General features: G+C 41.4%; 1 protein-coding gene across 4 annotated transcripts in view; it reads left to right on the forward strand.

Annotated features, from left to right (window-relative positions):
• Positions 1-26,177, forward strand: part of strbp (spermatid perinuclear RNA binding protein) — an 87,632-nt gene that overhangs the window by 39,051 nt on the left and 22,404 nt on the right. For all 4 annotated transcript variants that reach the window (XR_008830258.1, XM_056402967.1, XM_056402968.1 and 1 more), the window contains 4 exons: positions 11,109-11,291; positions 19,038-19,300; positions 20,624-20,792; positions 23,142-23,409. Coding sequence is in view for 3 of the 4 variants with exons in the window: in XM_056402967.1 (XP_056258942.1) it covers positions 11,289-11,291; positions 19,038-19,300; positions 20,624-20,792; positions 23,142-23,409 (703 nt within the window). In the remaining variant the exon portion in view is untranslated. The remainder of the gene's footprint in view (positions 1-11,108; positions 11,292-19,037; positions 19,301-20,623; positions 20,793-23,141; positions 23,410-26,177) is intronic.

The following is a 26,177-nucleotide window of genomic DNA, read 5'->3' on the forward strand; positions in this document are numbered from 1 at the left end:
GGGTTAAAGAAGCGCCAGGCATCAGAGACAGCAAACTCCTTCATGAAGGCCTGGATTACCTTGGCAGACTTCGAAGGCATACAAACATTGGAAGAAGAGCGATCCAACTGAGGATTAAGCCAGCAGTCAAAGTCTCCTACTAATATTAGTGTGAAGACATATCAGGGAGTGTTAAGAAAAGAAGTTTAGAAAAAAGGCATCATCGTCACAATTGGGAACATATACGTTTGCAAAACCACATGAGCATTATGAATCTGGCCAATAACTATAATTAATCTGCCATTAGTATCAAAAATAATATTTTGATGCACAAAGGGAGTAGATTTACGCAGCAGTAAAACCACACCTCTTCATTTGCCCAGAAATGAGGAATGGTCAGTCTGACCTACCTATCGCTTGTAAATAATCTGAGGCTGTAAGATGAGTCTGTCGTAAAAAAAGATTATATGGGCACCCACGTGGTAGATTTGATGTAAACTGGTGAATTTAATGTCTCACCCAATAGAAAATGCTGTTAGGTTGGATCATAGTAACGAATTAGGAGTGCAATATAAGAACCAGAGTGTGAGCATCAGCACTCAAAACAGACAGTTTCTGGAAGTTTCTTCCATCTCCACACAGGATCTCTGTAGCTCAGCCAGAGTGACCATTGGGTTCTTGGTCATGTCCCGTACCAAGGCCTTTTTCACATTACTCTTAGTTTGGCCAGGCTGCGAGTTCTAGTCAAGTCTAGTCCTGGTTGTTCCAAACTTTTTCCACAGAATAATTATTGAGGTCACTGTGCATTTGGGAAGCTTCAGTGCAGCAGAATTTTTTTTATGTAGCCTTCCCCAGATCTGTTCCTCAACACAATCCTGTCTCTGAGCTCTGCAGGCAGCTACTTCCTCCTCATGGCTTGGTGTTTGCTCTGATATGCATTGTCAGCAGTGAGACCTTATATAGACAGGTGTGTGCCTCCCCAAGTCATGTCCAATCAGTTGAATTCGCATAATATATAATACCACAGATGGACTGAAGGTGTAGAAACATCTCAAAAATGATTAGGAGAAATGGGAGGCACCTGAGCTAAATTTCAAGTGTTATAGCAAGCTACACAAATTTGCTGCATCAAACAGTCAACATCTTCATTAAGGAGTAGCATGTGCAATGCTTTAATTTTTGTAACTGGACATAAATATACACATTTAAGCATCAAAGATTCATTCACATAGTCAACTATAGCATCATCACCTTGCAAGCGTAGACCACCCACCATGTCGCAGTGACACATGCAGTGAATGGGAATTGTAGTCCTTGTAGTAGAACCCTGTTATTGTGACAGATGTGGATCTGTGGTGTTCAGTCACCACACCAGCAGGACAATAGGTAGAGGATTAACAATACAAGCACCAACATATGTTGTGCAGGAAAACAATTTGGTAATCCAAATGGCTTTCAAAGGTAAGAAGGCAGTCATAGCAGAAAGGTGTTTGCACTATTTTGGATTTTTTCCAAATTTCAGTAAATACAATAAAATCATGAATGGACTATGTTCACATATCATCTCAAAAGAAACAATAAACAAACACGAACAAATTAGAATGACAAACAAAATTGAATGCGACAGAAAAAGTCTAATGTAATACCAGAAAGACTGAGACTGAGAGACAGGAAGTTATTAACAGCAGGAAAACATCAAGGTAAGAGGTAAGAGAGCTAAGATAAATTGGAACAGACCAGGTGCATAAGTTAAGGTCAGGGGGGAAATCAGTGTGGTAATCACTAGGAGAAATAATTGCTTTTGTGCATATGTGTTCAGTAGAATCTGGATACTGAGGAGTCATCTTCACTTATTCATGAAACAGAGCGGTCTGTCTGTATTTGATTTCTCTTCAGAATATGTGGTCATTAAAAATGGATTCAAATGATCAATAAAAGAAACACTTATCAATAAAGGTCTGCCACTGCATAAAACAAAAAACAATACAACACAGGATAGTATTGAGAATTATACCAACTATAATGTAAACATGTATGGAATGTATGTATATTTAAGCAGTGCTGTCAATCATCCATAGAAAACAATAGTTGATTCTGAAATAAGCTGAAATGTTAATACATTGAAAAATATTTTCACTAATATTTATTAATAATTAAATGCAGTGTTTTCCTTCAAATTGGTTCATTGTATGTCCAAATGTCATATTTGCAATTTGTAGAATATGAACTGATTTTAATTAATAAATTTTTATGCCTGTCAAAGGTTCAAATTTTAACCTCAAGAGACAGAAAAAATGACTGATGTGTGTAGAAAAGATACAAACTCCACAGGCCGCACATGAACATTTCATTAGAGCCCAATCAGAGGTGTAAGTAGTTCTCTGATTCTTTTAATTTTCTCTTCTATTAGTGTCTAAATTGCATTCACCTTGACTCCCAGGTGTAAAACAGTTCCTGATTAAATGGCTGTAATGAAAACCAGGAGAGAACAACCAGCTTGTTCTGACAACTGGAATCGAGATCCAGTTTAAAGTGAATGTGTAATGCTTTAATGGGCCTATTCCTGGCAGTGTTTTCAGGTTACAATCAGCAATTGTCCTCCTGGTTGTATCACCAGTTAAGAACTCTCTGTGCCAAGTGCTAAACATTAGCATTGTTGTAGAGGAATGGACACATAAAACAAAAGAAAAATGTGCAGGGAGGAGCCAATTGAAAGAGAAAAAAAAGAGACAGAGATGCAGAGGGAGAGCGCGAAGTCAGCTACAAATGAGTATAAATTTGCTGCAATGCATACATACACCTCTTTAAGCTGAGAGAGAGAGAGAGAGAAAGATGCGACAAAGAAGTGACAAGAAATGAAGACAGACAGCAGCACACGGCTGCACCATTACAGACATGCAGTACATGCCTGACACCGTTTCCCTGGTGTCCTTTGTTCTAATATCCGTTCAGCACATGTCTAACCTGCTGCATAGTCCTGCATTAATGAGACATAATGCAGGTAATATATCCAGCATGCGACTTCATCCTGATTCTATCTCGGCTATATCGGCTGTATGTTGAAAAAGGAGTGCATGAACGCTGATAACCTTTGATTAGTTATGGTGGCACTTTTCTGTGCATGGTGTATTTGTGCAGAGGAAACTTAAGTATCTATTGGCAGGAAGAAAAATGTTTTCATTTGCAGAACACAATAGTTTTTTTGACTTTTTTTTTTTTTTTTTTTTTTTTTAGCATTTATAGTCTCAAGATCTGTAAGACAGAAACTAGCTTCTTTCTCTTCCTTTACATTTCTGTTAAAGGGGGCTCTCTATAGCGTTGTTTGCTTGCTTCATTGCTTCCTAAAATCTCATCAGTCGGAGGTTGTTCAACGCCTGTTTTCCACAATACAATCAAGGCAGATCTCACCAATACAGATACAGACGCAGTGGAAACCACTTACAGTGATCATGTCTGTCCAGGTGAAATTGATCACTATAAGATGATTATTATAAGCAGATATTTATTCTTTTTCTTTATTTCTCGGTTTTGCAGACTACCACATATATATTTATTAGTAATATATAAAGTAATGAAATGGCTTAGTCTGAATGGTCAGGGTGAAAGAATTACTACTTTCCACTCACGTAACACACCTGCTGCTATGAGAGAGCGGGGACGATAATTGCGCTCTATAAATGTCCCAAAACGATACGGGAGGGCAGAATAACTCCATGAGCCACTGTGGTGAAGATATCACTTGGCGCATGAGTGCGTACACATACACACACACACACACACACACACACACACACTGGCAGACACATACAGTCAAGTTATGTTGGAGGAGCAGGCAGATCATTACACACTGTCAGTCCTAAAATACAAATACATGAGAAGAGAGCCTGAGCATATGACAGCTTGCTGTAGTACAGGCTACATGTATGGAAAGACCTAAAATGAACACTGTAAGCAGACTACTTGATTACTATAGGTGACTTATTTAAACAGCATTTGTATAGGGATGATTCTGTCCCAAGCTTTTTGATCCATATAAGCAGCCGATCACTCTTATTGTGAGTGGGCAAAAGTTTTTTTTTTGTTTGTTTTTTTGATGAATGATGAACTTCCAGATGCTACTTAGTGAGTAAGCCCGCTGTTTATCGGGTCATGTCTCTCAAAACTGCAGGCAGTGAAATACAGGCTCTTCCTTTGGCTGCGCAGCAGAGCCACTTGACCAACCCCTGTATCTTTTTCAGATCTTGATAAATGGTCTCTCCTCATAGATACCAAATGGCACAAGGACAGGAGGGTCAGAGCGTCCAGCCTTTGCCTCTGGCCCTGATACCTTAAGGAGGGCAGTGTATCTTACCAAAAGGTTCCCTTTGAAGTGTCTCTTCACCCTAGTTTGTCTCTTTTCTGACTTAAAAATCCAGCTCCTGGTATTGCAGCTGTTTTTACACTCTGGTTATACTGTTACTCTCTTTTCTTCTTCTTTTTCTTCCTCTCATGTCCTCTCATCAGAATGACTTATGCTCATAGTTTGTCTGAATGCATTCAGTGTTTGTTGTGCTTGTAATAGCTGTTCATTTGCCTTGATGAAGTTAAATTGAAGTTAAATTGTCACAAAACCCCAACAGCTGGCACGTAGTCTCTGCTGCTTTCTATGTGCAAGTGGTTGCAGCATTTTAATGTGTTGTAAATGTCAAAGGTCACAGCTACTCACTGTCAACAAAACTGTGAGCCACTTTTTCACACATTTATCCTTGCGAAAGGAGAACGCTCACACCTGCTTTATCCAGGACAAATGATTCCAACTTCTATTTTAGTCAGCGTGTTTGCAGCCTGTTAAAGTCTAATCCTGTACAGTAAAGATGTTCTCTCGGCAGAGAGAGAAAAAAAGATGAAAAGGATTCCAAGAAATTAGGAAATAGAAAAAGACAGATGAGGAAATGAGATGTTGTTAGGGTGGAGGAGAGATGGGACATGAATAGCAAACGGGGAAGTTTATGAGGGAAACAGGGACATGTTGGGAAAAAACATGAGACTTCAACATCTTCATCAAAATTCAAGCAGGCATTTTCATATTTTCAAGAACCAAGGCTGCTCTCTTCTATATTTCTCCCTGCAATCAAAAATGAACCTTCTCAGTCTTTCTACCTCTCTCTCTGTCCCTGCCTCCCCCTCAGTCAACTCGCTCCCTCTGTCAGACATCCCAGCCAGCTAGCACCTGTTTACACAATGCACTCTCCCTCACAACAGAGGTGGTTTAGAGAGAGGCGTACGGGAGCGTGATTCTGCATCCATTCTGTTTATTGTGCGCCACCTGGTCCTAAGAGTTTCATTATTTGGGTGTGCTGGTGTCTTGTGTGTGCCTGTTTGTCAAATTCATTAACACACACTTTTGAAGATGTTTTCCCAGATGCAAACATTGTGGCACCAATAAACCCAGGAGCCAGCCACACGCAAGTCAGTGCTAATACGACACACAGGCTGCTCACACACTCCAAACAGCCGTTCAGGTGTATAATGAATGTTTGAACATGATGGGTCAGAAATAGCGTTGGTGAGGAAAAGCATGCATAAGAGCAAAAATACCTTACCCACTCAAGCTCTGAAATAACTTTTCAAAAAACAAACACACACAGAGACTTCACTGCCAGAAATATCACCCATATTTATATCTGCGTATTTCTTTGTAAATACTAGCTTCATTGTGGGTCTGCTTCACTGGAGTGTGGAGTACAGACGTCTGTAAGGTTTGCTGGTTAAGAGAATGAGTGAGTATGACATCTGACAGCAGAGCAAGAGCTGGAACTATCGCACGAAGCTGCAAGAACATGACACCCATTAGGCTACCTCACGAAGGGTCCCTCAGCACCTTTTTTTTTTTTTTAACTCTAGATGAGATGTTTCCACTCTGATCGTATTTTCTTATCTGCAAAGAATATGGTGCAGGTATACATACATATACATATATACAGGTTTCAGACCACAAGACTCAAGTGCCAAGTAAACTGATTAGTTGATTGACAGCAATATGAATCACCAAGAAGTCATTTTCATGGTAATTTATTAAGCAAAAAATGCAAAACATTCACTTAACTAGTGAAATATTACACATGTAAATATTTGCAGCTTTTCTCTGTTTTATTACCCATCAGGTTGAATTGAATATATTTAGCTTTTGGACTGTTGGCAGATGAAACAAGCAATTTCAAAACATCACCTTGGGCTGTGGTAAAATTGTGATGGGCATTTTTTATTTAGCTTTTCTGACATTTTATCGACTAAACCATGGATCAAAATACTCCTACTACTACATGTACTACATATTAATCAATACTAAAAATAATTAGTTAGTTGCAGCTGTAAATGCGTATAAACTATACCGTACACAGACCTGGAAACATGTAATTACAAGAGAGGAACACTCAGAAACAAACAGTATGTTGTTTGAGTTGAAAATGCATCCACACATGTGTAGGTGGATATTAAAGCCTTTCCCAAAGAATAAAGGAAAGTAAGAGACAAAAGAAATAAAAGGGGAAGAGATGGCCAGCAACATGGAAGTAAAGTATGTAGATTGATGTTAGGTTATATAAAGTAAACCATTGCTCTGTCTGGACTGTGTGTTGGAGATAATATCTCATTCCAAACTGTGGCAGTAAGCTTTTTCCTGGGACGAGGCCCGAGACTTTCTTGGTTGTAATCACACTACAGATGGTTTTTGTAGCTGAAATTCCCTAAAATAAAAAAAGATACTAATTTAGTGACAAGAAAACAATGAGGTGTTTCATTATTTATCTTTTGCCAGCAGATTTTAATTGTGTCTGTAAAGTAAACATTTTTCCTGCAGTTATTCTGGCGTCTAACCAGCCATTAATCACAGGTCCTTTGACTGGTATCCTGTTGGCAGTGTGGTTGGTGGCTGAAACTGTTCACTTCCAACCGTGCTACAGTCACTGAATGTGGCAGTCAACTACATTTTAAGGAGTTCGAAAGCAGAATGATGCAGAAGTCTGATAATCTAATTACAATATTAAGCAGAAAATCAGAAGTCTTAAAGGGAATACATTGTGAAAATAAGCTCCTCCAACACTAATTAGCTCTCTCTCTCTCTCTCTCTCTGGCTTTTGTCAATCCTCTGTCTCTTCACTTTTTCTGTTCCACTGTTCATTTCATTTGATGGTTATCAGATGAGAAAGGTGTAAATTGCTGCTCAGAGCCATCTCAGCAAATTCCCCAGCTCGACTGTCTCTCCTTCATCTTTCAATCAGTTCCCATCCCTCGTTTCTTATCCTCTGCCCAATTCCTTTCATCTCCTTAGGGAAAACAGGATGTAATCACCAGCTCTTGGCGCAGGCAGGAGAAGGACACAGCACAGGTGTTTGTGTTTTTGTGTGTGTGTGTGTGTGTGTGTGTGTGTGTGTGTGGGCGCGCATAAACTTCTAGGACAAATATATTCACTAACTATGGGACCAAATTGAGGCGACGGTGATGGTGTCCGTGCACACGCCTGTGCGTATGCGTGTTTGTGTGCCATGTGGATATCTGCGTGTGTGTGTGTTTGCAACATGCTAATGTCCATGAGCCACCACCAGCATTAATGAGGCAGGTCTTCTGCCAGTTTTCCCCCTTTTCTTCTCTCCGTCTCTGGAGAAAAACACACAATCACACATTAATGGCCCACCAGGATGGTGTGACTAAGTGAGAAGAAGAAGAGTGGAGAATGGATACTGGTGGGAGGTATACAAAAAAGAGGGTGGATGCAGAGAGAAATGTAATAATTGGTCAGTGTGTGCCCAAGGAAGACAAAGCCACGGAGGGATTCATGAACAAATGGACAGATACAGTTTGTGAAAACACGGTCTCCTCAGTCGCCTGCAGTCCCAGTGGGAGACAGAAGGGCGGTCATACTGTAGGCCACATATTGTTTTCTAGATTTGTGGCTTCATTTAAGCTTTGATTCAAACACCGTTCTATTTTCTTTTATTATATTTTGAAACCATAATTTGCGCAGTATTTTTTCATTCTTGTATTCTTGATTAAAATTTTTTTTTTTAAATGAGAAGGAAAGTGCCATGAGAGAGAAACAAAGGGAGGGAATTGGTGTTGTTTATCATTGAATTGCTCTGATAATGAGAATCGAATGGGGGCTGGCACGTTGTTATTATGCTTCTTGGCAGGGTGTTTGTGTCTCGGCCTGTGTTTTTGTGCATGCACTATAATCATGTGCATACAATCCTAAGTGGCCAAGACAAGTTGGAAGAGAGCTCTCCCCCCCACACCTCCCTGCCCACCCTCCGGTGATGAGTGTTGGCTCTAAGGTAACTGGCAAAACACGAGTGCGTAGACACGGACACTGCTGCTGCCAGGTGTGTTGAGGAGGTAATTGTCAGCAGGCAGGCCAGCGGCCAGTGGTGCAGAGAGGGATAGGGCTGGATAGAAAATGAGGAGCAGTCTCTGGTGGAGTCTGTTTGCCTGAGGGGCCAGCTCAATATCTGGCGCTGGTTGTTTATCCGATTCCCCTCTGTCCCCTTTGCACGGCTGCGTGTTCTCCTTGCTGTTCCGCTCTCTGCCCGTTATGCCCTCTCTCCTTGTCTTACTCACTCCTGTTCACGCTCACTTCCAGTTCTCTCTCGGTTCCGTTTTTCTCCGTCGTTTCTCGAACTACTCACGGCATCTCTCCCTCTGTCCTCTCTCCCTCTGTCCTCTCTCCCTCCCTCTTGTTCTTGTTCTCCCTGGATCCCAGTGAGCTTTCACTGAGAGGCCGCAGCATCACCACAGTTTAATCCCCCGGCAGGTCTATTCCAGGAGAGACCAACAGTCATGTGTGTGTTTATCTTCTGTGTCTCCTGACAGAATCCAGATAGAGCCCTGGATGCATGTCGTCTCAGGGTGATGAGATACTCTACACATGAGAGACTTGGTTATTTATCAGCTAGAGTGTAAATAAAGGAAAACTGCCAGTGAAAGTTCTGCAAAGTTTAACAGCAGAGAGCTGTAATCTTTTCAAATGGATTGTGCCCAATAAATATCTGTATTATTTCCGACATCAGTGCAGTACCTACCTAATCTAATTTATCAGTTTTTATTGGTTTTACAAATCAAACTCAAATCCAGTAATGAGCCTCTGACACTAAAGTGTTGATTTTGGCAGCCATTTTTAGATTTATTGTAGTTTTAGTCCTGGGACCAAAAGTCGAAACTACTTTATCATTCATTATTTTTAGTCACATCTAGTCGATGAAAACATTTGTTATTTCTGTCTCGATTAAATCATCAATAAATTAGTCGATGAAACTTTGTAAACATTTGAAGTACTTTAAGTGAAGATCAAGTCTGGGCAATTTCATCTAACTTCAGCAAACTATTGTGAGGTTAGAAGCAATCACTCCTTCCTTCTGCAGCTTTATAAATGAAGTGGCTCGAAACATCATCATTTGCAACCAGGCCCCATTATTTTCATCATGCATTTAGTTTTTGTTAGTTTTTTTTTTTTCATTTTCAAATCTCAGTTTTATCTCTGTTGCTTCAAGGAGAACATTTCCATTGTTTTGTTTTTGTCTCATCGTCATTTCACCTTCATCATGGAAAAATTTGCGTGGACGAATATATTTTATCACAATTTTCATTAATGAAATTAACACACACACACACACACACACACACACACACACACACACCTGCTTGAATAGGGCAGTCCTTGAACCTTCACTCCTTCACTTCTGCACGAACACACACAGACATGAACAGCTCTACAAATGTCATTGCTCTGGTTTGAGTGTGACCAAATGCGTCTGCGTACTGTCAGTGGTGAAACTTGTTGACATTTCATGTTGTGAATAGGAACATTGTGCATCATGCCGGCTCGCTCCGAACTGATAAAACTGGCCTGTGTTTTCATAGCAGCACCAGATATTTACTTTTACCGTCCAGAGCCCGAAGATGAGCTAACGGTAGAAGTCACAAGTGACTACAATTTACTTTTTACAAAATCACAAACTCATTACAACTTATGTATCAGTTTTCTTTCATGTGTTCTGGGTTTCTACAAAGCCTCTGCATCTTTTTTTCAGTATTACTTTACTGTCACCTCTATTTTTGTTCTTTGAAGGGAATAAATGCCAGAGAAAAACATTACTGTCACAAATTGTATTGGAAGGAGCACTCTGCAGCACAAAGGTCCAGCTCTCACTAGGCACTTCACATTGCAATTTTAAGTCCATCTCTGAGTTTTATCAGTCCCTTTTCCTCTTCATTTTTTTCCCTTCCTCCCTCTGTCTGAAGTGTGTCGCTGTGCTCACTGTGGTAACATCCTCAACTATGTGTAATATCTATATATATATATATATATATATATATATATAATATGTACTTTACTTTATATTTTTTCTCTCTTAAATGTAGTGGCACACTTGTTTATATTCCTGTATGTCTTTATCACCTATAGTCTGTCAACTAGTTTGCTGTGTGTGTGTGTGTGTGTGTGTGTGTGTGTGTGTGTGTGTGTGTGTGTGTGTGTGTGTGTGTGTGTGGTGTGTGTGTGTGTGTGTGTGTGTGTGTGTGTGTGTGTGTGTGCCTGCATATGAACGGAAGAGGGTGTGTAAGGCTTAAGTGTGTAACCCAGTGTATGAAAACAAGTAGATATTTGTATTACATCCCCCTCCCTCGGACCCCTGGCAGCTCATGAAAAATGAATGAAGGCCTGTGTGCGTGTGTGTGTGTGTGTGTGTGTGTGTGTGTTCACATGTCGATCTCCACATGAGTTGATCAGCCATTCTGTCAGATCTTTCATTCAAGGACAGGGACTTGCACCCCTGCTGGGAAAACCACATGTGTGAGAGGAAGAGAGAGTTGAGTGATACAGGGGGAAAATCAAGGTGGTGGGTTTGACAGATGCAGGTTGAGTGTGATGGGGTTGATGCTGAGTAGATGATGACCACGCTACTGTTTTTCCTATATATTTTGCTTATATTAATAATTTTTTTGTTATATTAATAATTTAGCTATTCATGAAGTCTACGTTTCAGCAGAAGCAGCTTTGCAATTTTCCCCTTGACATTTCCTCCTGTAGTTGTTGAGGCACTGATTAACCTTTCATCCATTTCTTCTCCTTCTCTCTCTGTTTCTCCATCTCTTTTTAGAAGTACAGCCTCTCATTGAGTGGTGGCTGGAGTGACAGAGGAGCACATGAAGAGGGGAAACGGCGTGACAGCAACATCCTGACCGGTAACCTCGCTTCCGCACCCCACCACGCGCCCGGCAAACTCCAAGCAAGCGGGGCGTCAGAAGGAAGGAAACGCGCGACCACTCCTCCTGCAGGCATGGTAATACACCTCTCCGTCTGTTGGTGCTGCTGCGTGGAATGCTTTTGTATGTACGGTTGCGCGCGTGGATCACCCACAACAGAGCGGGGAACGTCCTGCAGACTGCGGGGGTGCGAGAGTTCAATCTGATAACTGGCTCTAGACATGACAGCAGAGTGTGTACGTCAGGGAGAAAGGATAAGATAAGAGCCGGTGCAGACGGGGACTGTATAGCTTTGTGTTTTGGGGAGATGACGGGAGATGAGAGTTATGCGTTCTCACTGGGGAAAAGAGGAGAAGGAGAAGTCAGAGGAATGAAAGAGAATGGATGGCGGGTTTGAAGAAGAGGAAGAACAATGAAAGGAAACAAAAAGAAGAACATGGAGGGTGATGTTGAAAAGAAGGAGAGTGGTGATTAAGAGAGAGAGTGAAATGAGCAATCAGTTCAATTACTATCGGTCGATCAGTAGGTTTTCTAGCAGTTTTTCTTCTTATTTGAGGACAACTTGTGATTGGAATGAATGTGTAACATCCTACCTGTTTTTCATTGGTCTAATCATTAAAGCTGAATGAGTATATACATGAGAATAAATGAGGCTTGTTTTTTTCATAACAGCACAAGCTGGATGTTATGTGAGGAAGAAGATGCAAAAAAAAAAAAAAAAAAGGACTTCTGTTTAGGGGGAGGAGAGGCCGGCTGAAGAGATCAAAGGGAGCAGTTGAGGGGGAGAATGACAAGTGAGGGCAGATAAGACCACAAAAACATAAATGATGTACAGAAACATGAGGGATGAAAAGTGGATACGGAGAGCCAAAAGAGAAGTGGAGAGTGAAGAAATGGAGGAGAGGAGGGAGGTTAAGAGATGAGAGAGGTAGAAGTAGAGAGGAGGAGAAAGACAAGGGATTGATTAATGGTCTTGGCCTGTGACAGTGGGAGCTTTTCCCCCGGGGGGGGGGGGGGCAGAGCAGAGGATGAATTATTAAAAAGTAGAACAAGAGGAAGAAGGAGGAAAAATGAGCACAGAGAGGAAGAGAGTGGAAGTGGGTTGTTGTAGGGGGAGGATGAAAGAATGAAGGGAGGGAAGGAAAGGAGGGCGGGGAGGAGGAAAATGAATGAGTGAGAGAGATCGAACGAAAACAAGACGCTGCCGAAGGTGCTGAGGTTGGACATTGCAGAAGATGGTACATGGTTGAGCTCATAAATAACCACGGGTAATGAGACTAGTGTGTGTATATGTGTGTGTGTGTGTGTGTGTGTGTGTGTGTGTGTGTGTGTGTGTGCGCGTGCAGATCGCAAACACAGTACTGTGATTAGTCTTGAGTTATGGTGATGCAGCAAATATTGTGGGTGACCTTGGCGAGGGTGTCACAGCGTAAACCGCATAAACACCAAACAGCTTCTTCATCGACTTTCCTCTGAGCTCTCTGCATTTAATGAATACACATGCCCACTGTATTTGTCTGCATCTTCATACGCCAACAGATGCTCACATAATACATTCTGGGTTGACTATTTTGTATCTGTCTGGCTTGCTGTATAGTTCGGTCCTTGTAGAGTTCACTCCTTTGTTTCTGAGAGACACACTGCGGAAAATGTTAAGAATTTTTTTTTGTTTTAGTTCCACTTCTTATACTGTGTTGAATATAAAATACTCTTAGTTGTACAATTAATAGAAGACATAATTGAATTGCTTTTTTAAAAAAAAAAATCTGTAAGGTTTTAAAAGCTTTTGTCGAAACAGGGAAACATATTTCATTAGAACATTTTTCAGGCTCTTCCACATGACATCATTTTATGTTCATTTTATTGTGCTCTGGTATTGTCCCTCATGAAGACAAGCCCACACTCAGTACTGTAATAGAATGTCCAGAAACACTGCAATGTCAGCTCACGTGCTTTTAGCAGTCTGGCAATAATATTTTACAGGCAGGCAATAAACCTTTTAAACCACAGCGACATATTACTGGGAGCAAAGGACACAGATAAAACAATCTCTTCCTTGCAAAATGCAATGTAAACTGGGTACTGTAATTTGGGGAGGCTGATGAATGTCATCCCAGAAGATGATGACATGATCTGTATGTATTGTACTCTTTTTCCATGTTTCCCTTCTTTATCTCATGTTTATCAGGACAGTAGAGAGGTTCCAGCGCGGTTGTTGTTTTGCCGCCAGGTCATGCAGCCGTGATATATGCGCACCCTGCCATTGCGCGCACACACGCGTGTGTGTGACTGTCTGACTGCGCGCGTGGTAACCTGAAAGACAGCAAGAAAGAGAGGGAGCACAATAAAACAGGATAGAGGATTGTGGCCGGGCCGACCTGCCAAGCAGAGTGCAGATAAATCACAGGATGAATTTTTAATGCAATCTCCCCTAGGCTGCTGGATGTTACAGAGACAGCACTGAGTTGTGTTTTTTTTCCAGTGTTGCTTGCTCCCATCACTCCTCGCCTATTTTGTCATGTTTTTGAATTTTCTTTTCTCCTTCGACTCTTCTCAGTTTCATGTTGGTCTGAAGATGTGTGACATTTGTCTCAAATATCACTTCTAAAATGGTTTTGCCTGGTGATGATTTGTTTTTCTTGGTTTTTAGCACAGTTTTGTGACGAAGGTGTAGCAGTGTTTTCTACTGCTGCTGGCCAGAAATATTAAAATCTGTTTTTTCGTCATCTTCCTCCATCTCCTTCTGCAGATTTCTCACCTTTGTTTCCCTTGTTTGTTTACCTTTTTAGAGGCTTTCCTCTGCATCCTCACCTCTCATTCCCTCTTCACAAGACTTTCTATTGTGTGTGCTGTCATCTAAGCACTCAGCACAGACTTTAGGTGCCTGATTTATTAAAAGTAAGAGCACACAAACACATCCTCAGGAGCACTACCTATAAGCACACACATATTAAGTACAATGCTAAATAATAGGTAAAAAGGTAATGGATAGATTTCTGTTAAACACGTCTCTAGCAAAGACACGGGTGTAGAGTATCCCTCCAATCACAGCTGATACTGTTCCAGCGAGTCTTGTCCTTGGCATTGGGTCATGTAATTTATAGCAGATGGCCACAGAGAGACAGGATGAGACAGGAAGAGCCTGAGAGAGACAGGCTGCGAAGGAGAGGAAAGTCATTGGATTCTGCTTGATTCTGAAGTAAAGGAGCCGCCACTGACAGGGTGCATGTCTAACCACAGCACCCTGAACCGAAAATTGTTTTACTGCAGAGCATTAGGGGCAGAATGGATGGGGTGAAGGATGGAAGTGATGGAAGTAATGAGTGTATGTGTGTGTGTGTGTATGTAAGACATTGGTTTTTGTGTGCCTACGACATTCATAATTTTAACAAATTTGTGGGATTTTTGCTTTGGAGTTTGTTTGTTTTTTTTTGTGTTGGATGTGTGTGCACATTAGTTTAGTACACAGCGACTTGTAAATGCTGTGTAATGTGGTTATGTAACATAGGCCCGCCAGCTGGTGGGCCTCACTGGACCGTGAAATGGAGTGTAATTGGTAAGTGTGTGGTCTAAAAGCACTATGCAACAATGGCGTATGAAGGTATACTGTATAGAGAAGCACGCATGGTGTGTGCCAGCGGCTTTCAGACAGCTGGGATTTCATAAATAAATATGTTCATGTCTGTTTCTGATTTCTTGGTAGATGGGAAGTTATTTTTTTGCTTCCCTCAAACTGATTCTATATATTTTATATTTAGCTTTTTCACAAAGTTATCCGTGGTTTTGGATGTCTGGGCTTTAGTGGAATCTTTTTCTTCTGAGCTACATGTTAAATTCATCCTCAAACTGTGAAAATAGACTGTCTGACCTGGATGGAAGACTGCCATGCCAAAATGTAGGCGTGTGTCCAGGTTTTCCTTCCACAGTGTGCTAAAATTATGTTTATCTTGTACTTAGTTGCATAATAATGACATACATGTCCTGAAAAATAATTACTTACTTTTGTTGTAGCAATGTTTCCATAGTTTAGTTTTCTATGGCCATTACACCATATCATATATTGAACTTGGAGACATAGCACTATTAATTTTGGCCCTACAAGACCTCTGGTCTTAATTTTCACTTCCGAGGACCAGCATTAGGTCACAGTGCTGAAATGAGACACAGTGTAATTTTATGTCAGTGACACTGAGGGTTGTTCCCAGCGTCTGGAAAGAGATCCTTTGTGGCTTAACCATCATTTATGATTTATATTGCTATCACTCTCACACACGCACTGGGGGCCATATTGTGCAGTTGACCTCCAGGTTGTGTGGAGGTCAGGGCGCAACTCAAGGACGACCACAGCCGTCTGTAACAGATTGAGTGTGTGTCTTTGTGTGTGTTGTATGTAGTGTCAGCTTCTCATTGATGGCATACCAGAGCATTGTGCCACAGGCTTGATAACAATAATCAGGATGAAGAGGGTATGAGAGCAACTTGAGGAGCTTCAACACAGAGCACTTGCGGAATTAAATTTCATCCTGATATGTCACTCAACCTCTCTCTCAAATCAGTGTGAATCCGTGAAGTCCTGCATCTGTTCCTATCCTTGGCTACAGTAGCTTCCTCGCCGCACTGCTTGTCTAAATGTCTGCAACATTATCTGGGCTCATGCTGGCCTGAGGAGGTCGATTCCTGTCACTGGGTCCTCCTTAACTGCTCTGATTTACATGGTGATCAGAGAGGCCAGGCAGCAACTCCCCCATGGTCGAGTAGCACCGACAAATGCACACATAGATACACAGACCACTCTCCTCACAGTGAGGGTTTATGGCTGCTGAGGCTCCCATTAGCAACGGCTCATAAAATCTGCGACTGTTGGTCTGTTAAACACTGCTCTGAGTAGGCGCACAAGTATAAAAGACACACACCGCATTGTACACTTGCACATAGACACATATGCACATACACACACTCGAACTTACACAGTTATCACCTTTTTTTTATACAGTGCTTTTCACTTAAGCCAAAATATAATATTTCCTCTATAAAAGAGAAGAGGTGAAAAATCACTGACAGTAAAAATGACTCATAGCTCAATAAAGGAAGAGTGAAGTGATTTTTTTTTTCCCTCCAGTGGTCATTTGGATTGCCTTTCATTATTGATTAATGTGACTCTTATTTTTCAATTAGTCACAAAAGATGTGAAAAATCATCAAATTGCTTTTTTTTTTTTTAATACATTTTTGAGTCATATACAGTAGAGGAAAGTAGGAAATCCTCAAAATTGAAAAATTCAAGATTCATTTTCTGCCAATCCAGTAATCCTCTGCACTATTACCATGGGATCTGTATGGACTTTTTTTTTTTTGGTCCTGTTGCACGGAGGCTTAATGTTTTGGACAAATTCCCCATAGCACTAATGAAGCATTTCAGCATTTCAAGTTACACCAAAGTATCAATCGTCTGAAAATGTCACATGCAAGTAATGTTGGTCCAAAAATGATCTGATGATAGAAAAATATAAACAGATTGCATAGGTTTTTAATACTCAGGGTTTCTAAATTCACTCTCTGTCACGATAGTTTGCCTTGCCAGGGTGTTGGAGAATGACAATTGAGTCCCAGTGGGAATGAAGCATCCGACCCTGCCAAATGTTTGTGCCACACTCTACACACAGAGATACACAGGCAGTGAGGCTGCAGTTATTGTGTAGTGCTTGTCCTCCATTCTGTTAATGGCTTTATCTCACTCACTCCGGTGAAAGAGAATGTCACCAGTTCAATTAGGAGTTGGATGAAGTGTGTGTTCACGTGTGTGTACATATATGTGCTTGTGTGTGTGTGTGTGTATGTGTGTACGTGGTCCTTGGATTTCAAGTAGATTGATAGTAGTGCTCAAGCTACACTATCCATACTACGGTGAAAAGGTCAACTCTCTGCTGTTTGTGTTTGTGTGTGTGTGTGTCGGTTATCATGCCTGGTGTGCGTTTCTCTTTGAGTAGATGTGTATGTATGTGTGTAGCGAATAAAGGGAAATGTGGGTTTCAGAGATAAGCAGGTGTACTTTGCAGCTTGTTGAGAGCAGCCTCCTCATGTTGAACTGGGTTATGCACCTCAGGCTCCCCAGCGCAGTGTGATAACCCCTAATGATTAAAAAAAGGACCTCATCCTTCAGATTCAGGTTACCAAGTGATGGTGTGAACAGCAGCTTGTAATCTTAATTGTTTTTCTCAGATATAACATCTTCATATTTCTAAAACAGGACGGAGGACGTAGTAGAGTGAGGAGAGGAAGTGATAGGCACAGCGAAACTGAGCGATAGCGATCAAGCTGGTGGGAGAGAAAAGTTGAAGATGAAAAAGCCAAAACCACAGTGACCTCAAAACTCTGGTTGATGTGATTTTTATGTAAACAGTGAGACAAAAGCCGTGCAGATAGTAAAGGAGAATTAAAACTGAGGGTAGAACAGAAGTGGTGTTGCTGCGAGCTGTAAAAGCTCTGCAATTAATATGAAATGAAGTGTTCTGACAAGCATTGTGATTTATTAATTATCTGTTTTACAGTTGCCCCAAAGACTTTACATTATGTGTATTGCAACAAATGCTATAAGCTGTGATAATAGATTATAATGCACTTTCAAGGGTTACCCCCTCATCTGTTCTCTCTGCAGCCACTTTCATTCTCTGTAATAACGGTTTTACATTTAAATTTGATAAGTTAATACTGAATGGTCTGATGTTTAATTAATATCTAACTTTAAGTGTTTTCCATTTAACATGAAGCTGCATAATCAACCACCCACTGAAATGCTGTGCAAAAGGCATAACATACAGTTTAAAAGGTGTTTTCATACGAATGCGCAAAAGCTCAGGGGCCCATCTGGGAGGTATTAACTGCAGAGTGCAAATCAGAAAAGCCTCAGTTACACCTGTTCCTCTGCTTCATCTCTTTACTTTCCCATTCATCTTTGAATTCTTCCTCCCCTCCCACAAGTTTTTTTTTTTTGTCCCCCTTTAAAGATTCTGCACTGTTCCCACAGCCCTCCCCAGCTGTCTTCTATTCCCTTTCTTCTCGTTTTCATGCCCCTTCTACTTTCTGTCGTTTACCCTTCTCTGATTGCCTCCCACCTGATCTCCTCCTCCCATGGTTTTTTTCCTCCTCAAACCTCTCAGAGAGTAGGAAGGGGCAAATGAGAAAGACTGAAGCTTTGACATGAATTCCCTGGGCCACAATGTCTGATTGAATTAGCACAGGTGGAGAGGATGGTCAGATTTGTGTGTGCGTGTGTGTGTGTGTGTGGGGGGGGGGGGGGGGTTGTGCACATACATGCATGTCAGGGTCAGTGCCATTAAACAGGAACTGTCGCAAAGTTAAGAATTGATTTCTTTCCACTAAAAGAGATATATGTTCTGTCTGCATGGAGAGGCAACACACACTCCTGCACACACAAAAAGCCATTTGTACACACGTTTTGTGGGATAGGAAGTGGCAGGGTGCGTCTTTCTGGTGCTTTTTTGTTGTACAGTTGTTTGTACAAGTGTGTGTTTTTTTTTTTTTCATGTTTTTTTTTTTTTTGTAATTTTAGGTGTGTGATAGAAAGAAGTCTGTCTGCAACAGAGAGACCAAAGCTTGATTTGATGGATCAAAGCTCAATCTGTTTTATGAAGTCTCTCTGCAGTGGTGCTGTTGCTGTAGACAAAGATGTTTGTGTTTGTGTGTGTGTGTGTGTGTGTGTGTGTGTGTGTTTTTGTACAGGTATGCGTGCATTTTTAACCGTTCCCAGACAGTTTTAATCAGAATATACTAAATGCTATTTCTCATTCTAACTTTCCCTTTCAGAGGTCCTTCCGTTCCTTTAGTAACGATGACCGCCATGTCATGGCTAAACACTCCACCATCTACCCTTCCTCTCAAGAGCTAGAGGCAGTTCAGACGCTGGTGTCCACTGTCGAGTGCGCCCTCAAACACGTCTCTGATTGGCTGGATCAGAGCAGCAGCGACGTCCACAGCCAGGTCAACAGCCAACCAGCAGACAGCACAGAGGAGGATGACCCTGGCGATGAGCCCGGCGATGAAACTGAGGAATCCAATGACGGCTACAGGTAGGGTTGTAGTGACGCATTATAGAGCCGCAGCTAATGATTGCTCTCAGTATCAATTAATCTCTTGAATTCTTTTTCAATTAATAGATTAGTTGTTTAGTCTATAAAATGTCAGAAACATGATATGACACAGAATGTGAACCTCGTACTTGTTATGTCTGATCTACAGTGTTAAAGTACACAATTATGATTATATTGCTGAGTTGTATGAGAAGATCAATACCACTATTCAAAGTTAATAAAACAGCTTACTCATACATCTAAATGTGACTAATTAACATGAAGTATCTGTTATGTATTGTCTCTTTAATCCTTACCAAAACCAAAGTTTAAAATTTACAATTTGGGGTTTTATGTGGGATTATGTGACAACCTATTACTTGGCTGGGAGCTGTCTTCACCTTGAAGTTGCTAGGCAACCAAGGGAGACTTCATCTCATCTGTCGAAAGGAATTGAATGAGCGTATTTCCTCAAAATGTTTAACAACTCTTTTAATTGCACCCAGATATAAAACATAAAGGTATAAAACTTGTCACAGCGGAGAAGCTGGCAACAGACCTGTTTGATAAATGAATCAAATAAAGGGCTACTCATTTTGTTGTCAATCAATTGTCTGTTGATTAATTTACTGGTGTAAGTGATTCGTGGTTTTAGTGCTAAGACAAACTAGTGAAGTCTTTTTCATGCCACAAATGGTGTGGTCCAGTCACAAGAAGCTCAGAGGAAGCTCTGCGAGGACTCAGTCCCAGGCAGCAGAATCATTTTTGGCTCTGGAGGAAATGAACTTAACCACTTGACGGTCTCTGGGCACAGTCTCCATGGTCGGCTATCTTCATGAATCTTTTTATTAAGGGTTCACTACTTCTCATTTAAGTCTTGAATTGCCTTGTCAGATCTTATTTTGCAATGTTAACCGGCACCTTCTATTTTAATCCTTTAAAATACAAGATATTATTACATGAAATATAGATTTATGTTGAAATATTGTTTGTTTTTAATGAAGTTGGCAACCCCTTTTGATTTGCCGTCTTGCCTGCAGAGAAATTTGATTTATTAGATGTGTCACAAAATTGTAATTAGGATTGAGTGTAGGATAGGACTAGGATATTAATGTGATTTCTTTGAAGCCATACATTAACAAGGTCATCTTCCTTTTAGATCTTTATACTATCTCGTTAACTCGTTGAGAGCCAAGCACAGATTTTCCTGTAAAATGCCACCTTTCCAGTTCTTCAGCTATGAATTGAAATGTGTGCGTCCTTATAGACAAAACCTGTGTACGATTTTATTGTTACCTATGGTTTATTTTCCTTTAAACACAGGGAGTCCAGCGGTGGTGGCGTGCTGTGTGGAGTGATGAGGATCGGCCTGGTTGCCAAAGGCCTCCTGATCAAAGGCGACATGGACCTAGAGCTGGTGCTGATGTGCAGAGACAAACCTACACAGACACTGCTGGACACTGTCTGTCACAATTTACCCACACAGATAGAGGTGAGAGGCACAAAACACTAAAACACACAGACCCACACTTGCATTCAGGCCATGTAACGTCGTCTCCCGTTCTCTCTCTTTTGTTTTCTCTTATACACTTGGTCACAAAAATTCTGCCCGACAAACACACACAGATGCATCTTAGTCTGCCAAATCAAACCTCAAGAAGTAGTATTTTTTATCACACACTCCTCTCCAGTATCAGAAACACAGCTATTTTGACGACTTTTACATTTTATGAGTGTTTCTGCTTGAATTGTCCAACTCACGTTGCCATGTGTTCAAGTTCATGTGTGAGCCTAGAGAGAAGCATTGTGAGCTTTGGCATAAGTAGTCAAGAGACAGCAGTGCCGCCAAGTGATAAGTTGAGAGGTGTTTTAGTATGTATGAGTCATATGTGATTAATACTCTCCTCACTACCTCAGTGTCACGTTTCCTCATTAACAAGTCATGGCCCAGAAGTGGAGCTCCTGACGTTCATGTACACACACAAGCTACGAAACACCCGCAGCACACAGAGAGCGCACACACAAAATGCAGGCACAAACATGCAGGACATATTTTTCATCTCTTTTTTTTTTTTACAAGCTGTGATTCATGAATTGTGTACTTATTTGCTTGTAATGCATGAGATCGAGGGATTAAACATTATTCTTCATCTTAAACTCCTGCAGATTAGAATCCTCCTTGCAAATCATATAAATAATTTGATATATAGTGGCAGCCAGGTGAGCTTTTGCATTCACTTAAGATCAGTTAGGAGCCATAACTTCTAGCATGATGAGAACTCCCTAACCTGGCCGGCTAGTGCAGAAATTTCTTATTGAATAAATTCTGGCCCTGCGCCTCTTCTCTGCTCATTTCTTTTAGCAGCGAAGTGATGTGAGAGGGAGAGAGACAGGAAGTAAAAGTATGTGTGTTGTCTGTGTGTGTGGGCAGGGAGGTAATCCAATATCTAGGCCCAGTCATCGGAGATTCAGATTTTCTCCTTAGCCGCCTCATCAAACCACTTGTTTTTGCCACTAAGGACGACGCTACATGACTTAATAACCTGGGGTCTTACCCTCACCCTGCACATAACTGCCACATGCTAAACCTTTACCCTACCCCCAGCTGTAACCCAGAAACCCAGAAAAGTCTTATCCCCAAAATACATGACAAAACTTGAGGATCAGTTTTTTTTTAGCCCCACATGGAAGGTGGCTGCCCATAATGTACCTGTATGAACAAATTTATTTCCCAACAGCGTAGCTAATGCAAGTAAATACACACAAACAGAGCTAGAGCAGCAGAAACAGCCACTTATTAGACATTACACAAACACTTCCTTGGGGCCACTGCACAACTTATGCTGTGTTTATCCAATATTTATGGTCAGTAATGACTTCATACTTTTTTTGTGAGTCTGTGCATATACCTATTTCTGCACGAGGGATGATGTGTGTGTTGATGTGTCTTCATTTGTTTAAGTGAGAAAGAGCGCAAGTTATTGCAGATGATTTTGTTGCATGAATGTTGAAGTGATTTCTGTGCCATTAGTGTCCTTAAGAATGAAGCATAGTGCACATACAGACAGTTTCACTAATGAATATGTGACTCTGAGAAACGCTAGAGGCAGACACATAAACACAGTCACCTAAAATCATTGCACTGTGTCTAAAATTCATAATGGGGGATTTGCGCATGTAGCTTTCACCTTTCACTGTTTTTTTTTTTTTTTTGTTCCCTTCTCTTCATCAGATGTATCATCATACCTTCTCATAATTAGTTTGTAAAATATTTATTTATGATATAATTGTCATTATCTGTGTTGGGTTTGTGCTACTGTACCTAAGTAGCCCTTTTTAAAATATTAAGGTCATTCAATAACCTCTATATTTTTCTATTCTGCCTCTGTTTTATTGTATCATACATCTTTTCTGTAAAGATTGCTTTTGAAGGGTCCAAGCTTATTTGTCCTTCCATCTTTAGGAGAGGCTTTAAACTAGTAACCTGTCCTTGTACCATGTGTCCATTTGCCTCTTTGCATGTGATACATGTGATGTTGCAGTCGTGGTACAAATATAACTATATAGCATGAGTATTTTAGCATTGAGCATGAGCGTTTTTTGTTATGTGTGGACAAAAGTTTAGCTCAGGATATCTTTAACATCCTGCGGCCCAAAGTATTCCCATTTAGAAATACGTTTTTTTGACTTCAAAATATTTCTCTTTTCATACCTGGTGATGCTGCATCGTCTGAAAGCAGCAGCAAGAGAAATTTATTTACCTCTTCTTTTCCATCTGTACACAGTCATGTTGTGACGTTGGCCTCTGACCAACCAGTTATATCTGTTTGACACATGACAGAAGCTGACAGAGGAGAAATATGAGGTCGCAAGCTCCTTACCCGAGGCAGCCATCTTGGTACAAACTACAACAGAGCCCAAACTCACACTGAAGATTACCCTCACCTCACCGGCCATGAGGGAAGACGAGGAAGAAGAGGAGGAGGAGGAGGAGGAGCAGGAAGAGGAGGAAGGGGAGATGGAGAATGGAGAGGAAGGAGAGCAGGAGGATGAAGAGGAGGAGGAGGAAGTGCAGGAGGAAGAGGAGGAGCAGGAGAAGAACGGGCGAGGTAGGAACTCAGAGATAGGAAAACACACACTCTCCAGCAGACATATACACACACACACACACACACACACACACACACACACAGGCAGTTTAATTCTATATTGTATATGTATATGTCACTGTGTAGAAATTGATTGTTTTTATTTCCCTAAACAAGAGGTTTGACCTCATTAACTGATGCTGACACAAGACACGACAGGTACAGGACACATACCAGAGCGGAAACACACAGGAACTGTCTGGTGTTCAGTCTAGTAGCAATCCTACATCCCCAACCCCCCTCCCCTGTATTCATGGGTGGCAGGAACTGGTTATAATTGGTGGTGGGAGGCAGGATGGGGAAGCAAGGCCAGCAGGCCAAGGGAATCAATAACCGAGCAGTAGCAAGCTGCCCATCCATCCTGTGGCTCCCGTCCAACTAGACACTCAGGTCTCAGAAAGAGATGAGAGATAGCACGAAGGTTTGCCGTACATCATGCCGCGTGCCACAGCAAGATGGAGAAGACTGCTTCTATTTTCTCTCCTCGCGCAGCAAGAAGAGCACACAGGCATGCACACACGTTCGCTCAGCCACAAGGAAGAAAAGGCACGCACGCACAGTCATATTTTGTACCTGACAGATAAAGACACCGGTCACACTAGACGTTTAAATGCTGAGATTTCATCAGGCACCATTGGAGGTGGAGGGATGCGGGCACAGTTTGTCTAACAGGGTTACATTTTAAACGGCCAATACTCGTACACATTAACACACGCACTGACAGGCGTAAAAAAACAGCTGTGTTGTCGTGTGTCAAGCACCTCTTCTTTTATAAACTTGCCTTGTTATTAGCAACATGCTAGGAGGTTAAAATATGTATGAAAGACAAAGTCCTGCACAAGTGGACACACACTTATTGAGTATAAAAGCTGTCAGTTCTTGCAGTAAGCTTTGATTATTTGCTGTTAAATGGATCGATAATGCCTTCTGATCTTAAATTAGGTAATCTATATATTGTTAATAGTGCTTGCTAACAGCAAGTTCACAGTCACCTTGTGAATGTGTTTTATTTCATATTTCTCACAGGTTCACAAACAGTTAATCATTCTACTCAATATAAGTTGTACTTGCGTCTATGCACACGTATTGCATGCATGTGTGCCCTTTAAGCCCAGATACTGCTCGCTGCTTTTTGTGGTCACAGAGGGAGGGAGGGTGCTGTGACAGTAAATTAAAGTAGACACGGTGGCAAAGATAGGACAGATAGCAAAGATAACAAAGAGTTTTTTTTTTTTTTTTATGAGACTGAGGGAGAAGACGACGTCAGTAACACAGAAGGAGATAATGATAAAAGAAGAGCACTGAGTGAGGGAGCGGCCAGCACAGTGTTTGAGAGAACAGTGGGAGGACAAGCGAGAGGAGAAAGACCATAATGATCCACTAGCAGCAGAGTGGTCCCACATGCAGCTGGGACCACACTGACAGACCTTGAGATACACCATTATACATCACACAGACACGCACACACACACACACCGATACACCACTACATGCATTAGTCAGAGGGAGCGCGACGCTGCAATAATGGCCAGATGAGTTCAGGGGTAATGTGAGATAGATGTTCTGGTGCTGCTCCACAGCAGACACATTTGACATTTCTACTTAATACCTCTTGAGGGAAGGATTTTATCTTTACAGGAAAGTGATGAGGAAAATATTTACCTAGTTTGTGTTTCATAGGGACCCACAGGGCTCTTTAGTGTGTTTTATTTCACTTCCAGTGGGGCCCCACATATAATAAACCATCTTTTGAAACCCCATGTAACCGCACTCATTCATACACAGCTTCGTCCGATTCAGCTCGCCTTGCATATCATAGGCTGTGTGCTGATTCTCACAGTAGCAGAATGGGGCGAGAGAAGTAGTAACTCAAGCAGCCTGGTGTGTTGGGCGACATGAATCAAATGCTTACATATAAAAGTATAGGAATGCTCCTCTTTTACCAACCACAATGCTCTGACTAAGCCCTGCCTTGATCCCTCCTGTGTTGTGTTTGTCTCAGACTGGGTCAAACTATCTTAGATTTTTTTTTTTTTTTTTTTTTCAGTTCCACTTTAGGAGCGCTTGATGCTGCGCTTGCCCAGACAGGGTGTTGAATTGCTTTCTCTGCACCATTTTTTTTATGAGCCTGTGAAATCAAGTGCACCTCAAGAAAAACAAAAATCCTATTTTGACTCCTGCCTGGTGCAGACTGGATCAAAATAAATAAAGTCCTCTTCAAATACATGAAGGCGAGATTGATTTACCTTGCTGGGCACAGTGAAAAGACTGGATATGTCTTAGCGATGCCCACACACTGTAAATCAAACACTCCTTAGGTATTTGTTTGGTGTATGTCTGTGGGGAGGGGTGGGGGGCTCTCCATCCCACAAAGTTGTCTCTTCCCTTGTGACGTAAGTTTCTCTCCCTTTCACTGATTTTTCAGTGACAGATGGAAATTACTCAGTCACTGTTGAATAGTGTGTGTAACTTTCAACACATTCATGTGTAGGAGCAGCAGCGCATCCTGTTGTTACTATGTGCTGAGGATGCAGACATGCGACGCGGTTGACGCATGTTCGACTGTTCGCAGTGTTGAAAATGACGCACGGTTTAAAGAGTGAGGACGAGTTCATGAGCATCTGTGAACTGTGGAGAGTGAGCTCTTTCTACAAGGAGAGGAACAACTTTATGGCATGAAAAGCACCTTGTATGTACCAAATATATCCATGCATGTGTGTGTGTATGTG

This window comes from Seriola aureovittata, chromosome 18 (assembly GCF_021018895.1).
Source record: "Seriola aureovittata isolate HTS-2021-v1 ecotype China chromosome 18, ASM2101889v1, whole genome shotgun sequence".
NCBI lineage: Eukaryota > Metazoa > Chordata > Actinopteri > Carangiformes > Carangidae > Seriola > Seriola aureovittata.